General features: G+C 35.4%; 1 protein-coding gene across 2 annotated transcripts in view; it reads left to right on the top strand.

The window, feature by feature from the left end:
* LOC111147750 (Abelson helper integration site 1) overlaps positions 1-18,915 on the top strand; it is a 206,142-nt gene that overhangs the window by 69,430 nt on the left and 117,797 nt on the right. The window contains exons 19-20 of one of the 2 annotated variants that reach the window (XM_022503972.1): positions 5,846-6,042; positions 12,199-12,225. In XM_022503972.1, the coding sequence (XP_022359680.1) occupies positions 5,846-6,042; positions 12,199-12,225 (224 nt within the window). The remainder of the gene's footprint in view (positions 1-5,845; positions 6,043-12,198; positions 12,226-18,915) is intronic. The other variant, XM_022503971.1, reaches the window with a different exon arrangement.

The raw sequence follows: 18,915 nt of genomic DNA, 5'->3' as shown, positions 1-18,915 counted from the left end.
TAGCTTCTGTTTCTAGTATCTGAATAACTAGGTCTTTGTCAATATTTCTGCGGATTTTTATTTTATGGCTGCCTTCACAGCACTAGGAGTTAAGTTAAAGTAGGGTGTTAATGTGAAACCTTGAAATCCAGTCAGTTGGCTTTTGTATAGAAAATTCCCCTTAAACAACAGAAACAAGTATTCATAATTGTTTCACATTTATTTTTGTTATCTGTATCCATGTAGGCCACTTTAATTCTTTCTGAAAGGCATCATAATATTGCAAAAAATAAATATTTAGACAATGCTTTTTATTTTTTACCAGTTTAAAAAAACTCCTTTTTTAAAAAAAAAAAAATGCATGTTTAGCATAGCATAATACTTAGAAAATACAGTTTCGCAAAATGAATATGATAAATATCAAAATCCTGCTCTCCGGTATAACTGTTGCTTATATCCATGTTTATGTGCTTCTCCGCATACCCACTCAGAGCTCAATGTGAAATTGTGGTTGGCAATAGGTAACTAGGAAGTATAGAAAAACATGGAGTCAGTAAATGCCATTAAATAGTTAAATCCAGCTTTACTTTCCATTCATAACAACAAAAACAATAAAATGTTAAAAGGACGGTTTTGAAAAATAAGGCAAAGATCATATAACATAATTTTTATCTGTTGATTCATTCATCCCTGGCTCATCTACTACTGTTAAGCTTTCCAATATCCAATTCATAGAGCACTTTTCTTTCACAGCTTCAGTTTCTCTTGTTCTTTAAATAATCTTTGAATATTTAGGAGTAAATTGTCGAGAGTGCTGTGAAAGGAAGTCCAAAATATGTACTGAAAAACAGCAGTCAGACCCATGAAAATCTAAGTATAGAAGCAGCTACACTTCCATCTGAGAACAGTAATTGGTATTGAGGAACGAACATCTGTCTCTGAAAGGGTGGATTGTAAGCAGGTCTTCTCCCTTAATAATGGTGCCCGGCCCTTACCTCATCAGGGTCTGCAGGGAGGGAGTGCCCATTATTACAGAGCTGTGCTTTAGTTAGAGTGTGTAAATGAAGTCGGACATGAATACAGTGATCAAGGACCCAAAATTTTTAATAAGTTCTATCTCACATTCATGGGTGTTGCAACCAAGGTTGTGACTAAAAAAAGCGATCCTTTTGTATATTCATTATATTGCTTTATAAACTATTTGCCTCCAATTAATAATATTTTAGCAATATTTCATCATGGCAGTTATACTTCTGTATATAATTTTAGTGTCTGAATTCCCTTTATTAAATGTATATACCATAATTTATTTAAATGAATATTGTACAATTCTGCTGTTACATATTTTTTCAGTATTTTAAGCAGTACTTCAGTACACACCTGGCTACTCTTATGCAGTTTATTTCTTAGGAAAAAGTATTTTGAAGTTCAATGAATCAGGCCAAAAAAAAAAAAAAAAAAAAAACTAAAAAGAACCCATCACTTTCTAATTTTCCTTTTCCCCCCCTTTATTCCTTCTTATTCGTTAGGTTGAATACATTTTTTTATTGGCCACATAATTATTCTTTTGTGAATTTCCTATAGTGGTCCTCTGCCCATTTTTGCTAGACTATTTATTTTTAATTCATTTTATGGGGACTCTGCTTGTTAAGAATATTAATCCCCAGGGTACCTGGGTGGCTCAGTTGATTAAGCATCTAACTTTGGCTCAGGTCATGATCTCCAGGTCCTGGGATGGAGCCACATCTGGCTCCCCGTTCAGCAGGGAATGCTTGTCCTTCTCCCTCTGTCCCTCCTCCCATTTGTGCGTGTACATGCATGCATTCTTTTTCTCTCAAATAAATAAAATCTTTTTTTAAAAAAAGAATATTAACCCCTTTTATCACTAGCTGTCATTTGCTTTTTTTAGTGTGAGCAGCTTTTTTATTAGAGTACAATGATATGCAATAAACTGTATGTTTAAAATGTACATTTTGATAAGTGTAGACATATTTAAACACTTGTGAAACCATCATCTCAATGAAGATAACATATCCATCATCTCTAAGTTACTTTGTGCTCCTTTGAAATCTCTCCTTACCTCCTCTTTCCCCTAGGCAATCACTATGAATTAATCTCCATTCTCTAGAATTGTATATAAGTGAAACCATTTATACCATGTACTCTTTTTTTGTCTGGCTTCAGTCACTCATAATTACTTTGAGACATCTATATTTTAGATTTTATCAATAGTTCATCCTTTTTATTTCTGTGTATTGTTTCATTTTTTTATCACAGTTTGTTTTTCTGCCTACCTGTTGATGGGTGTTGGGGTTGTACCCAGCTTTTAACTATTAGAAATAAGCTGCTAAGAATATGCATCAGCAAGTCTTGGTATAAGCACATGCTTTCATTTCTCCTGAGGAAATTCCTAAGAGTAGAAGGGCTGTATCCCATTGAAGATGACCATTTAACTTCTTAAGAAGCTGCCAGACTTTTTAAAAAGTGGTTAGGCCATTTAACCTTCCTACCAACAGTGTGTGAATGTTTCAGTATATCCATAGGCTTGCTAAAATTTTTTTTAAAAGATTTTATTTATTTATTTGACAGACGGAGATCATAAGTAGGCAGAGAAGCAGGCAGAGAGAGAGGAGGAAGCAGGCTCCCTGCTGAGCAGAGAGCCCCATATGGGGCTGGATCCCCGGGCCCTGGGATCATGACCTGAGCTGAAGGCAGAGACTTTAACTCACTGAGCCACCCAGGCACCCCTAGACTTGCTAAATATGAAGTGGTCTGTCTTTTCCATTTTAGCCCCTCTCATAAGTGGGCAGTGCTATTTCACAGTGGTTTTAATTTGTTTATCTTTTGTGACTAATGATGTTGAGCCATCTTTTCATGTACATATTTGCTATCCATTTATCTTCTTCAGTGAAGTGTCTGTTTAAATCTTTTGCCCGTTTTTTAATTGGCTTCTTCGTTTTCTGACTATTGACTTTTAATTAACAGTTAGGTTTTCTCTATACAAGCGGTGCTCAGTTAGATACATAATTTGCAAACATTTCCCCCAGTCTTTGTCTTGCCTTCTAATTGCTTTCTTGACAGTTTTCAAGAACAAATGTTTGAAATTTTGATGAAGTGCAAAATTACCAATTTTTTTCTTATATGGATTTTTGGTTTTGTATCTACAAACTTTTGCCTAATCCAAGCTCACAAAAATATTCTCCATTGTGTTCTATGAAAGTGTCTTATGGTTTTATGTTTTACATGTAGATTCATTTTGAGTTATTATTATACATGGTATAAAGTATATATCAAAGTTCATTTGCTCACATATGAGTATCTAATTGTTCTAGCACTATTTATTGAAAAGACTATCTTTTTTACATGGAATTCCCTTTACACCTTGTCCATACATGCTAGGCTCTTCTCTGTTCTCTTGTTCTATTTGTTTATCTTTATGCCAATAATGAAGTGTCTTGATTACTGCAGCTTAATGGTAAGACTTGAAGTCAAGTTGTACAAGTCCCCTTTGTTCTTTCTTCAAAGTTGTTTTAACTCTTCTGGGTTCTTTGCATTTCTGTGTGGATTTTAGAATTTGACAATTTCTCCAAAAGTGACCTACTGGAATTTCGAGTGGAATAACACTGAATGTACAGGTCATTTGAGGAGAATTGATATTTTAACAACACTGATTAGTCCAACCATGAACATAATATATTTCTTTATTTTAGGTTCTTCTTCAGTTTCTCTCAGCAGTTTTATAGTTTTCAGTATGCATGTCTTCCACACCTTTTTTTAAAAGTATTTTTATTTTTGAGAGAGAGAGGAGAAAACAAGTGGAGGCAAAGGGGCAGAGAGAGAAGCAGGCTCCCTAATGAGCAGGGAGCCCGTGAAGGACTCTATCCCTGGGATCATGACCTGAGCCAAAGGCAGATGCTTAACTGACTGAGCCACCCAGGCGCCCCCATATCCTTCATCAGTATTTCCTGAAGTATGAAATATTTTTATAGCATTGTAAATGATATATCTTTTAAATTTCCAATTTCTTTTTATTACTTGAATATAGAAATAGAGTTATTTCTGCTTACTGCTCTTGTATCCTGGAACCTTGCCTAAAGTTGATTATTAGTTCTAATGGCTCATTGTTTAGATGCCATTCAGATTTCTTACACAAAGTGGGGCCAGGACCTGAGATTGAGCAAGTCTCCTTAAATTTTTTTCCTCATGTACTTCACTTGCCTCGCCTTCATCTTAGCTCTGTATAGATGATCCTGTCTGTAAAGAAAGATGGTTTTATTTCTTCCTTTTATACATTCTGTCTCCTTTTTGGTAGTGTCAAGCAGGAGGCACATCTGGTCCTTTTTACTCTTACTTTGGCCAGAGTTAGAAGAACTGTGTTACTTATCATTTGCTTTTTAATTTTGATTATGATAGTTTTTTTATTTTAATGAAGACTCTGTAAATGTTTATGTAGCAAAATCTGTCCATCTTTTATGTTGACAATTCTTAACATTTTCTGACTCATGCAGTCCTTTGACAAATAATCTGATAAAAGTACAGATCTGATTTCCAAAAACATTTATACACATTCATATTTCTGTATGTAACTTCAGTAGTACACAGAATCCCTGAAGTCTGGTCTATTGTTTCCCTATTACAAATCTTGATTATATCAGTTACTTTTCATGTTATGTTTAGAAAGGCCTTCTATTTAAAATTATATAATTAAAATACTTTTTAAATGATCACGGTATATTTTTTTCTCCTTTTAATATTCAAACAGGTGCTTACAAATTTTCAAATTCCTTTAGTTTAAATGATCAAATGAGATAATATATGTGAAAGCCCTCTAAAAACCATAAAGTGCAGGGGCGCCTGGGTGGCTCAGGGGGTTAAAGCCTCTGCCTTCGGCTCAGGTCATGATCCCGGGGTCCTGGGATCAAGCCCCACATCAGGCTCCTTGCTCGGCGGGGAGCCTGCTTCCTCCTCTCTCTCTGCCTGTCTCTCTGCCTACTTGTGATCTCTGTCTGTCAAATAAATAAATAAAATCTTTAAATAAAATAAAAATAAAAACCATAAAGTGCAATATATATGCTGTTGTCCTTGTCATCATCATCATCATCAAAAACATTCACCCTGTTGACCATTTATTCCATGCTGGATAATTAAATCCAAAGAAAATTATTTTAAGAAATAATTTAAACTATGAAAGTACTCCTACATACATGGTCTGTAATGAGAGAGGACGAAACATTGTAAATATTCAGTAATAGAAGAAGAATGCATAAATAAATAACTGCTTCATTAGATGAGTTGTTGTAAAGGACTTAAAAATGGTAATTACAGAGTAGTAAAGATATGAAAGATGTCTGTATTTAAATTGAAAAACTTTACATTTTATTCACATTATGGTACCTTGCATAAAATGTACATATGCATAAAGATTAAGAGGGGTATAGAAATATGAAAACAGTTGTTTTAGGGAGATGGGTTTGTAAATAATTATTTTTATTATTCTTGCCTTTCCTTTAGTTCTACTCTGTATGCCTTTGAGTTTTTATATTAGATACTTTCTGTATACGTATAAATAAATTAGGCTCCCATCCCAGATTATTGCTTACCAGACCGAGATTGCCATGGCCTTCAAGGCTCGGTGATAATACTGCCTGACGTAAATTATCTGTGACATTATTTTTTCCTTTTTTGTGTTTTTATAATATTTTAAAAACTTCCCATTTTGTCAGTCATGTTGTTTTCTTATTACCCAGTTTTTAAAATGTATTATGTGGTTTCTGATCATTTATTTAATGCTGTAATTTCATGGCTTAATTATTTCATTGTGCTTTTGTTGTATTGACTTGAACTATTTATGGATTTATTTTTCCAGTTGCCCAGCAAGAGGCTGAAATGTTCAAATGCTACAATGGAACATTTCCATTACGTGGAATACACCAAAGTCAAGATGCTTTATGCACCTATCCTAAAGGGCTTCACCAAGGCTCTTTTCAGATTGATGACTGTGTCCATGCTGAACGTTCTTCAATGAGGATGCAGCAAGTGAAACAGAGACTCGATTCTGTCACAGTATGTATAATAATTTTATGCAGTTGAGAAGTTGGAAATTTTAAAACAGAATGTTGATTCTGTTTCACATTGCCGTGACAATAAATACTAATTCAACAAAGTAAGTTAATTATTTTAAAATAGGCTTTCTTGTGCTTTTATAGTTCCTTTGTGGTGTTTGTTCTGACATCACTCATTGCAGTAAATAGACCAATTTAGGATAACCTACATGCTTTCTTGAACTGATACTTCTATAAAAACCAGCCCAGGGGCGCCTGGGTGGCTCAGTGGGTTAAGCCTCTGCCTTCAGCTCAGGTCATGATCCCAGGGTCTTGGGATCGAGACCCGCATCTGGCTCTCTGCTCGGCAGGGAGCCTGCTTCCTCCTCTCTCTCTGCCTGCCTCTCTGCCTGCTTGTGATCTCTCTCTATCAACTAAATAAATAAAATCTTTAAAAAAACAAAAACAAAAACAAAACAGCCCAAGACCTGTTTTGCTGTTTAAAAATGGAAGCGTATGTATGCATATGTACAACACACACAAGCACAACAAACACCAACCTGGGAAAATATTTATATAAAATATGTTAGGAACAGCCTCCTTAATATGCAAAACTAAACAATAAAGAAAATTAGACCTCCACAAAGAAATGGATAAAATTATAATAAGTACCTACTTCCAAAAAGAGTGGATACAGATATTCCTTAAGCATATTTAAAAGGTCTGTTATCTCACTACAAGAAAATAAGTGCCTCAAAAACCAGGTGTTGCCCATAAAACTGGAAAATAGATTATGAAAATGAGGAGGAGGATGCTTAGTTAAAGATATTGTGCTATTTATCCTGTTATTTATAAATTACTACACAGTCTTTCTCAAAGGTAAGATGTATGGAGAAGCTTAAATATCCTTAAAAATATTTATGCTCTTTGACCATAGTAGTTCTTTTAGTTAGAGTTAGCCTTGAGCTCCTTGAAGACAGGGACTGTGCAGACTTGTTCCTTGTTGTGTTCTCACCTTTTGGCACAGTGCCTAGCACTTAATAAATATTATCCCTTTCTCTCCTCCTTTGATAGGAATCTTGACCAGTTTTAAACCAAACATGTCAGGAGCTACACTGAGGCACCTTTAGTTAGGACTGTATTTACTTTCTCTCCTTTTCTCTCTTGAGAAAATTAGAATTTCAGGTATATCAGACTGCAGGTTTAGTTGGAATAGCAGAGAAATATTTTTATTCTTCTCAGTATAAATTTTAGAATATACACTATGAATTAGTAAGTTTATTTCAGTGTTATAATTCTGTGTGTTTTAACATTTAATTTAATTGAATAATGTATGATGTTCCAGTTTTTAAAAAGAAGTAGAAATAGACAAATTGAGTTTTGAAAATTAGAGGAAAATCTTTCTTCACTAGGAAGAAGTGTCCTCTATCTAAAATTTTACATGAAAAAATGATTTTGCAGATTTAAGAGAAACTGACTTACAGATAAAAGAACAGGTTTCCTACAATCTGTTGATCTTCATACTATAAAAGTTAACATCCTGGAATCAACTCAGTCTTGTAGCTTTTCTTTTCCATCATCTTACATAGCTGTCATCTTCAGGTAAATGAAAGGATATATGAACAAAAGAAAGCAGATGTAAAGGAAAAATCAGAAAGATATTTTTTAAGATATGACATCAAAGGCATGGGGGAAGCACATTGGTAATTTATTGTAAGAGAAAAATTCATTTCTCTTAGAATCAGTAATTTATTTAGCTTTTATCACATCTTTCTTTTTTAAAATTATTTAGAGTATATCCATTTGCATGGGATAGAGGTAGATCGAGGCTGCCTTTGGATTTGAAAACTTTGTTTGCTGTGTTTTTTTGAAAAACTGTATTTTTCCCACGTTGAGACAATTCACTGAACTTTTTTCCAAATGTTATCTGCAGTGGGGTTTTTTTCTGCAGTGGGTATATAACATGTATGGGAATAAAAAACAAAAGTTATCTTTATTCCTATGGCAGCTCTGTTCTTTTTATATTTTGCAAACATTTGACGTTGACTGGATTTTTACCTTTTGTCACAAAGTATTTTTCTTGTTTCCTGTAATTTATTTTGGTAGATTCCCAATTTTTTTTTTGTCAGGTTATTACTTAATCCATTAAAGACTATAACACTGGTCTAACAGAGAAGTATAATAGAGAAGACTTGATTACTTCTATATTATAGATTATTTCTATAATATAGAATTACTTCTGTATTATTCTGTATTACTGGAAATACTTCTTTCTTTGTAACCACAGTAAGAATTTCTTAAATAAAATATAGTGCAAGTTTAAGGTATGGGGGTGTGGCTGTGTGTGTGTGTGTGTGTGTGTGTGTGTGTGTGTGTGAATTGCATAATCAATTTAGTTCAATTGGCGTTTAATAGGTGTTTACTGATTAATGAGTAACAGATACAAAAATAGAGAATTCTGTGTTCTCTATAGCTTTACCATGTAGTCCTTTTGCTGTTTCCTACATAAGAGGTTTTTATGTACTGTTAAATCCTATTAGCTAGGATCTTGTTGAGAATTTTGGCATCTGTGTTCATCAGGGATATTGGTCTCAAATTCTCCTTTTTGATGAGGTCTTTTCCTGGTTTGCGGATCAAGGTAATGCTGGCCTCGTAGAAAGAGTCTGGAAGTTTTCTTCTGTTTCTGTTTTTTGAAACCGCTTCAGGAGAATAGGTATTATTTCTTCTTTGAATATTTGGTAGAATTCCCCAGGGAATCCATCAGGCCCTGAACTCTTGTTTTTTGGGAGGCTTTTGATCAGGGCTTCAATCTCGTTACTAGATATTGATCTATTCAGGTTGTCAGTTTCTTCCTATTTCAGTCTTGGAAGTTTATAGGTTTCCAGGAATGCATCCATTTCTTCTAGGTTGCTTAACTTATTGGCATATAGCTGTTGATAATAATTTCTGATGATTGTTTCTATTTTCTTGGTGTTAGTCGTGATCTCCCCCCTTTCATTCATCATTTTATTAATTTGGGTCCTTTCTCTTCTCTTTTGGGTAAGTCTGGCCAGTGGCTTAACAATATTATTAATTCTTTCAAAGAACCAGCTTCTAGTTTCATTAATGTGTTCTACTATAGTTCTGGTTTCTAATTCATTGATCTCTGCTCTAATCTTAATTTTCCCTTCTCATGTGTGGGTTAGACTTAATTTGTTGTTGATTCTCCAGATCTTTAAGGTATAAAGATAGTTTGCATATTCAGGATTTTTCTGTTTTTCTGAGTAAGGCTTGGGTGGCTGTGCATTTCCCCCTTAGGACTGCCTTCGCCATATCCCATAGGCTTTGGATCAATGCGTCTTTGTTCTCTTTGGTTTCCATGAATTGGTTCCTCAAAAAATTAAAAATAGAGTTACCCTATGATCTGGCAATTGCACTACTGGATATTTACCCCAAAGATACAGATGGCATTTACCCCAAAGGTACAGATGTAGTGAAAAGAAAGGGCCATTTGCACCCCAAAGTTCATAGCAGCAATGTCCACAATAGCCAAAATGTGAAAAGAGCCACATATCCTTCAACAGACTAATGGATAAAGAAGATGTGGTCCATATATACAGTGGAGTATTACTCAACCATCAGAAAGGATGAATACCCAACTTTTGCATCAACATGGATGGGACTGGAGGAGATTATGATAAATTAAATAAGTCAAACAGAGAAAGTCAATTATTTATCATATGGTTTCACTTACTTGTGGAACATAAGGAATAGCATGGAGGACAGGAGAAGGGGAAAATGAAGGGGGAGAAATTGGAAGGGGAGATGAACCATGAGAGACTATGGATTCTGGGAAACAAATGGAAAGTTTTAGAAGGGAGGGGGGGTGTGAGGATGGGTGAGACTGGTGATGGGTATTAAGGAGGGCACGGATTACATAGCACACTGGGTGTTATATGCAAACAATGAATCACGGAACACTACATCAAAAATTAATGATGTACTGTATGGTGGCTTACATAACACACACACACACACACACACACACACACACACACACAGAGAGAGAGAGAGAGAGAGAGAGAGAGAGAACAGGTTTGACTGTGTTGTTGCAATAGCAGTCCCTGGAAGGCATCCTGCAGCCCAGATAGGATCTCCTAGGTAGACAGTATCTTGAGAGCATTGACAAAATTCATTCTAAGGTTTTAAAATTTGTTCCTGTCAGTGCATCCAGACTTGCTCAGAATCTGGGTTACCTACTAGGAGTAATCAGTCTTAAAAAATTTATTTATAAACCTAAAAAAAAATCTTATAGTGAAAAGTTTATCTTTCCAGTTGCCTGCCCACTCAAGACTACTCTCCATTTTTAAAATTAATCTGAAACCCAGGTTAATGGTTACAGAGTTGATTATTAAGCAGAGTCATAGGAATAGGGATTAGATGGGTTTAAAGAGATTTTATGGTAGCTTTGAAAAAAAAAGGTTAATTTTCTTTGCCCTATAGGAGATTTCACCTAATAATGCTTGTTTGGTGCTAACCAACATCTGTATAATTATGAGTAATAATTGACGTAATGAATTCCTGGGCTAATTGCTTTATATGTTCATCATATTTAATCCTCAAAACCATCGTATAATGTGGGTGCTAGTATTACCCCCATTTTTTTTCTATATACAATTTTTTTTTAATTTTATTTTTTATAAACATATAATATATTTTTATCCCCAGGGGTACAGGTCTGTGAATCGCCAGGTTTACACATTTCACAGCACTCACCATAGCACATACCCTCCCCAATGTCCATAACCCCACCCTCCCTCTCCCAACACCCCTCCCCCCATCAACCCTCAGTTTGTTTTGTGAGATTAAGAGTCACTTATGGTTTGTCTCCCTCCCAATCCCATCTTGTTTCATTTACTCTTCTCCTACCCTCTTAACCCCCCATGTTGCATCTCCTCTCCCTCATATCAGGGAGATCATATGATAGTTGTCTTTCTCCGATTGACTTATTTCGCTAAGCATGATACCCTCTAGTTCCATCCACGCCGTCGCAAATGGCAAGATTTCATTTCTTTTGATGGCTGCATAGTATTCCATTGTGTATATATACCACATCTTCTTTATCCATTCGTCTGTTGATGGACATCTAGGTTCTTTCCATAGTTTGACTATTGTAGACATTGCTGCTATAAACATTCGGGTGCACGTGCCCCTTTGGATCACTACGTTTGTATCTTTAGGGGTATTACCCCCATTTTATGGAACTTGAAGCTGAGGTTTCCAGAGCCCCTGCTGTATTGCCCATGTTACAGAGATGGCAGGCACTGGAGCTGAGATTCAGCCCACGCAGTCAGACCTCATGACCAGTCAGTTTCACCTTCTCCTTTTAGGGATCAAATTACTAATATCCGTTAGACAGAATGTCTCTCCCTTAGAAATTTTTGGATAAAAAATTGATGTTCCTCTTTCTGTTTTCTTTTTTCCTAAACTCCACATTCATCATTACCGTTTTTCTTTTCTCTAGTTCTTTTGTACGCTGATGATACATGCTAGCCAACCCTTTTGGAGTTGAGTATTTTTTTGTGTCTCCTTAGCAGCAAATTTTCAAATCATTCATTATATGTTGACTTTTACTAGTTTCTTTTTCAGAAGTGATCTTCTCTTGGCCTTGTCCCATGAATTCTTGGCAGTTCCTTCCTGTAGCTCTTTCAATATGGATCATATACTTTGCCACTCAGTAAGGTTTATTCTTAGATTTCCTATGAAATAAATTATTAATGTGGGAATTATATTTGTGGGCATTGTTATTTATGGAGATAATTATAAATGGCAATTAAATCTGGGTGTGTCTTTGAAACTTGTTAGTGCTCTTGTAGAATTTTAGCGTTTACCAGTTTATTATTATTGTTTGTCATTAAGTTTATTGAAGCCATATGTCCTTCTTGAGACAGATACATGTTGGCCCTCCAGGGTCTTTATCTCAGTGCCTTCTGTTGTGGCAGGTTAGATTTACCAAGAACTCATTGAGTCTCTCTAATTCACAATACAGAGTGACAGGTATAGGGTAAGAAAGAAACTCTCCCAAATGTTGATTTTGGTTATTAAAAGATTAATATCAGGATGTATTGAGAAGAGTTGATAATTGTATTAAAGAGAAATTATGAATATTTCCCTGCTTAGTGTATTGTTTTTCTTTTAGGAGATGATACAAGCCTGTGCTGCAAAGGTAAATAATTTTTATTAGAAGAAAGATAATTTGGACGCCTGGGTGGCTCAGTTGGTTGAGTGACTGCCTTCAGGTCAGGTCATGATCCCAGAGTCCTGGGATCGAGTCCCACATAGGGCTCCCTGCTCAGCAAGGGGTCTCTTTCTCTTCCTCTGACCTTCCTCCTCTCATGCTCACTCTCTCTCATTCTCTCTCTTTCTCAAATAAATAAATAAAATCTTTAAAAAAAGAAGAAGAAGAAAACTTGAAAACCGTAGCTTTGACTGTGACGTACCAAAGAATTGAAATGTACCATTCATACTTTTAAATAGGACTTTTACAAAAGTTAATCAGATGTGTATTTTCCTTATTTCAACTTGAATTTATCAAGGAATTACATATAGGAATCTGAGAATTTAGCAAGTACCTTCCTATTTTTGAAGATTTAAGAATATTAAGTGATAGGGATATACTTTTAGTAAAGGACCTGCACAGTCATTTGATCCTCTGAAAAAAAAATTATATATGATACTTAATAGGTAAGAGACACCAGTACAGTTCCAGTGGACGTATGCTGAGTAAAATGTGTAAGCCTTGAAATGCATGTAAGCTGCACATGAATAGCAATGATAGACTGTGCTGGTAATGCTCTTGATTATTTATGCCAATGTTTCACACTTCTTTTCCCATTTAGCTATGTAGCAATCCTGAGACACAAATTAGATATTATTGTTATTCCAACTTCAGAAAGGAGAAAGCTGAGGCTTATTGATATTAAATAATTTCCTCAAGACCCCAAAGTTAATCTAAAAATAGTAGCATATAAAAAGGCTCTGATTATTAAATAATTTCAACAAAATTGTATCCGAGATGCTTTTAACACAGCAGCTTTCTTCCTTTTATAAGCAAGTTTATTTTATATCCAACCTTTAACTCAGTTCTCAAGAAAATAAATGTTAATTTAAAAGAGTTGGAATGGCACATTTGTCCTTCCCTCTTCTTCTGTCTACTCCCAAAATTCAGTTGAATAATTAGACATTCATTCATTTATGAAATGTAATTATATCTGTCACGAGGTGAAAGGATGAGACCTTCAGAACAGAATTAGACTGGTGTTTGTATGTTCAGAGACTGCTTTATGTAATAACAGTGCAGCGTAAGCATTTTTTTTATTTAGTAGACATCTACTCCCATGTGGCAGGCACTTGGAATACAGAAGTAAGTAGTAGGCTATTACTTCTTTTCACATGGGGCATCTTATGGAGGAAACATGGCAGAAAATACTGGGCTCACCCCATCACTGAGCTGTCCAGTATCAGTGAGGACCCATCACTTTTTTACCTAATCATCACAAACAGGATAATGGAATATAGACAAGGGGAAGGAAGATGGCGGGGGAGGGGAAGAGAACAAGCTATATTCTGACTTGGGCTGCAGATGTTCAGGAAACTTGTTCCTGATAGCAATGATTAGTATGACGATTATAACTCTAAGATTGCTGAATCTTCTTAAATATACATAGTATATAAAACCAAAGTCCAAAAAATAACTGATTTTCTGACTAGCAATTCAGAGGTATTTCTCTTTAACAAATAAATACCCACGCTTCTTTTATAAAACTCTCTGAATGTCCAGTAGTAAAGTGTTCTGCATGTATTTGGCAAAGGTTTATGGAAACTCTTATCTGCTAATCTGGAACCTCTCTGTGGATGAAGGATCTTGTTCTATTCATCTTTGTATCCTAAGTACTAATCAAAAGTAGAATAAATGCTCATTGAAATTACAGTGACATATTTGGAAGTATTTGGAAAGATTAACCTTACTAGTTACTTTAGTTATTTTTTATACATTTTATTGAGAGATAATTCACATACCAAAATATTTACCTTTTTAAAGTGTGCAGTTTACTGGTTTTTACCCTGATAACAAAGTGTGCAAGTATCACTACTATTTGATTTTGAAACTTTCATTCCCTCCAAAAAGAAATCCTCTTTCTCTTAGCAGTCCTTATTCCTGTATGTTTATACACATACACACACAAACTCCTGGTAACCACTAAAACACTTTTTGTCTCTATGGGTTTGCCTATTGTGGACATTTTATATACATGGAAGCAAATAATATGTGGTCATTTATAACTGGCTTCTTTCACTTAGGATAAGATTTTCATAATTCCTCCATTTGTCACATGTTATAAATGCTACTTTTAATTGCCATATATGATTCCATTATATAAATGTATTACATTTTGTTTACCAGTTCATCAGCTTATAGACATTTGGGTTGTTTCCACTTTGGGGCTATTACAGACAATGCTACTACGATCATGTGTGTGCACATTTTTCTGTAAGCATATGTTTTCATTTCTTGGGATATATATCAAGGAGCAGAATTGCCAGGGCATATGATAACTCTGCATTTAATGTTTTCTAAAACTACTAAACTTACCCAAAGCGGTTATACCATTTTATATTCCCACCAGGAATGTATAAGGGTTCCAGTTTCTCCCCATTTGTGCCAATACTTGTTATTTTCTGTCTTTTTTAGGAAATAGCTATCCTGGTGGGTAAGAAATGATACCTCATTGTGCTTTTTTGATTTGTGTTTCCCTAATGACTAATGGCACTGAACATTTTGACCTGTCATTTTTGTATCTTACTTGGAGAAATATCTGTTCAAATCCTTTGTGCATTCTTTAAATTTTTTTTTTTTGTCTTTTTAATGTTTACGTTTTAGAGTTCTTTGTATGTTCTGGATATAAGTCTCTTATCAGATAGATGATTTGCAAATGTTTTATTCCACTTCGTGAGTTGTCTTTCCACTTTCTCGATGGTGGCCTTTAAAACAGAAAGATTTTAATTTTTATGAAATTCAGTTTATCTGTTTTTTTCTTTTGTCACTTTGATTGTGGCACCATATCTAAGAAACCATTGCCCCGAACTCTGCATTCCAAAGATTTAGTTCCTTTTTTTAAAATTTTAATATGTTTAACATTTAGGTCTGTGATTATTTTGAGTTCATGTTTTTCTATGTATAATGCAATGTAGAGGTCTAATTTTATCCCATTGCGTGTGGCTGTCTAGTTGTCTCAGCACCATTTGTTGAAAAGGCTATTCTTGCCCCATTGAATGGTCTGAGCACCATTGTCAAAAGTCTTTAATCTTGAAAGCAAAGTATATTTCTGCATTTCTCTTCTGTTACAACCAGGATAGTAAATTTTTACCAAGTATCCAAGCTTCTTCTTCCCTGAATCCCAGCCAAAGTTTTATGTTGTTGAAAATTCATTCCTTTTTTCTGTTAACATTCTTTAATCCTTGCCTACTAAGTATGGTGTGTTTGTGTGCATGCGCACGTGTGCTTGGAATATAACAGTGTATAGGCACATTTTGTTATAGGGAGACAAAAATAAAAAAGGAAATAAGACAATTTCAGATAGCAAGTGATGTCGAAGACAATAAAAATAGTCCCCTGGGACAGAGAGTGACTGGTAGGTAAGGCTGCCCATAGTAAACTATTCTTCTTAAAGACCTTTCTGAGAGAAACACTTGACAAGGAGCAGATCCTGTCCTGAAGAAGTCCTCATCTAGAGAGATAACTGGCATGCTGGAGAGCAGAAAGAAGAGCACTGTGTATAAGTAGTAATAGTGAACAAGCAAGGGGAAGCAGTGTTTGATGGCCAGGTTGGAGAGGTGATCAGGAGCTCATGCATGTCTGTTAGTGTGGAAATGCAAGGGAGGAATAATTTCCCTTCTGTCCTAGATTCTGTGGCTGGTCTAACAGTTAAATTGACTTAAGAAAAATAATTATGTCTATATGGGAGCCCCATAAAGATAGGAGACCACAAAGCTGCCAGGCAGTTGAGGCTTTTCTACCATCATTACTGGAGGAAAGGAATAGGGGTCGGGGCTTCAAAATGGGAAGGCTGAGAGGGGAAGCTGAGAGGAGGAACTGTTTGGTAAACGAAGGAGGTGAAAAAGTTTTCTGGGCACAGCTCTCTTCCAACTAGAGGCCCCTTTTTTAATGTAAATTTCTCTCGTTAAAGGGCAGCTTCTATACTTATTCTCAGAGCTTCTCTAGTATCTGCAGTTTCTCAAAATAATCCTTATGCCAGAGAGGCGTATTTGAGGTTGACATGTTCTGCTAAACCTTCAGTAAAGATTTTGGTATTGGTTTAATCAGAGAAGCAGTGATGGAGATAATTAAGTTGGGGAGAATGTGAGAAGAGATTTTAAAAGGGGAATAAATCTTTCAAGTAGAGAGATCAGTTGGCTGACTTTTATGGTAATCCAAGAGGAGATGGTAGCCTGGACTAAGAATGATAAAAGATAAACAGATAGCTATTAAAAATTTTAATAAATAAGTTTAAACAAAAAAATTGATTTGAATGGCATAGTCCCAAACTGGAAGTTGTTAGAAGTGCTCCACAGGCAGGAACTGAGGAAAGACTTTTATAGAAGAAAGGCTGAAGCAAAGCAAGGAAATTATAGATTGGCCATATTTTAAAGCCTAACTGGCTGTTGGTGATTGGTTGTCCTTAGGTTTTGATTTTGTAACCTTGAGGTATTTACAGTCTTAGATTTGGGCTTGTTTCTGTAGCCTGTAAGCCTAGCCACCATGGCATTAGAACTGCCTCAGACTCTTGGCCTCCTGTTTAATTAATTTACCAGTGGCAATAATGAAGATGCAGGCAATGGACAGAATTGCGATACATTTTGGAAGTAAATTTAACACAGTTCGGTGATGGGTTGGATGCGGTGTAAGTGAAGAAACTGTTATCACTTCCAGCAATTGTACAGATGCTAGTAGTGCTTTTTAAAGAGGAATGCTGGAGTGGAGGGAGCAATTTTAGGAGTGGAGTTTTGGACATGGATGTAGTTGTGTAATAGACGATTGAATTTCTGAGTCTCAAGACTCAGGAAAGTCAGGGCTAGTGCTCTATATTTTTAATCTGTCAGATTGGGTAAGATCACCTGGGGAGAGACAGCTAAAAACCTGAGGCACTCGTCCAGGAGTAGGGGATGTCAGGGAAGCCTAGAGGAGAGTATTTCAAGAAAGAAGAGTAGTAAACTGTCACATGCTACTGAGAAAATGAGGAAATGAGGATAGAAAATTGACAATTGTATTTGGCTTGATGGTGTCCTTTGGTTACCTTGATGAAAACCATTTCAATATGTGACAATGACAAAAGCACAATTGAAATGGGTCAAGGACAAAATGGAAGCCCATAAATTTTGACTGGGGAGCAAAGAAACAGGGACTGAAGAGGAATCTTAAGTGGACAATATTAAAGCATACTTATCTGCTGATTGGGATAATTCAGTGGTGATGGAGAAGAATTACCATGGAGGTGGTAATTGCTGGACTCAAGTCCTTGAAAAAGTGAGAGGAGATGTAGTCCTGAATGCTCACGAGACACTGGCCTTAAGAGAAGGGATTTTTCATCCTTTCTGATTGGCACATAGGTAGAAACCAGGTAGATGCTTACTTAGATACAGATTTGATGATAAGAAGCTGAGAGTTCTCATCCGATTGCTCGAAGATAGTAACTGGTATTAGAAGTGTTGTATTGCTCTGAACTGATAGAGCCCATAAATATCTACGTATGAATTTATAATTTACAAATTTCCTTGCTTCTTTCTTTGCTTGGGGTTGGATTGAAGTATATTAGAAATGGTATTAGCTGGAATCTGTTTCCATTAAGCTTTGTATTATTCCTTATAAAAATAATTAATTTGTTTTTCTTATGTTCCCAAACATATTTATATTCATACCTGGCATGTGATATAATTGGGCCTACTCTTCCTTAAATTATCATTAATTCTGCCTGTCTTTGTGAATTCAATTATGAATTCCCTCAGGGAGAAACAACTCTCTTTCTGCTTTCTCTCCTTTTTCCTTCCATTCTGCCATGCTCCCTTCCTCCCATCTTCCCTCTTCCTCCCTGTTTTCCCTCCCTTCCTTCTTTCCTTTTTTTCAGCTTTATGTAGTATTGCCTCAACCTCTGATCTTGTATTTCTGAATTTTCAAACTCCTCTGTCAACTTATTAATGCCATGAAACTCTATTTATTTGTTTAATTATTAATATCCCCTACCCAAGATGAATATAAGGGCAGCCAAGCTAAAGTTTATTAATTATGTTTAGTAGAATAATTTTATACAAATAAGGTAATAATTACAGTCAGATATATCTTAGAACATTTGTTCACTGAAAAGTAAAAAAGTTTAAAAAATAAAGAATCCAGAGAAGATAATTTTTTTAATCTCCTAAAAAAAGTTTGGATATTTGAGATTTGAATAGAATAATGGTATGCAGTTTTTTGGACAGTTTCTTTTTAATAATTTGTTTTTAATGCTTGTAATTATTTCTTCATGTCATTCCAAAACTCGATAATAGCAAATCAAGTATTGTTATTTTGACAGTATTTGGGAGACTGGCTTGACTGTAGGAGTGGTACAGGCCACAATAGGCCACTAAAATTAAAATTACAGAATTTCATTCCTGGAAATTTTAGAAAAAGTCCTTGTGTTAGGAAAAGCCAGTTTTTCTCCCAAGTGTCTCCTTTACTCTTGCACTGCTACCAATACCTAAAACACTTCTGACACCAAATGTGCTGTGGTTTTCCCCACACCAAGTGGTTCTCTGTGATCCCAGCTGGATGTTCTACAGTTTGACTCCGTTTTGACACTGTATACCTGGGGATGGTAGCAGA

This window comes from Enhydra lutris, unplaced genomic scaffold (assembly GCF_002288905.1).
Source record: "Enhydra lutris kenyoni isolate GAN:26980312 unplaced genomic scaffold, ASM228890v2 scaffoldscaffold17, whole genome shotgun sequence".
Classification (NCBI taxonomy): Eukaryota; Metazoa; Chordata; class Mammalia; order Carnivora; family Mustelidae; genus Enhydra; species Enhydra lutris.
Note: the sequence above shows the minus strand (reverse complement) of the source record. Positions and strands in the feature narration are given on the sequence as shown.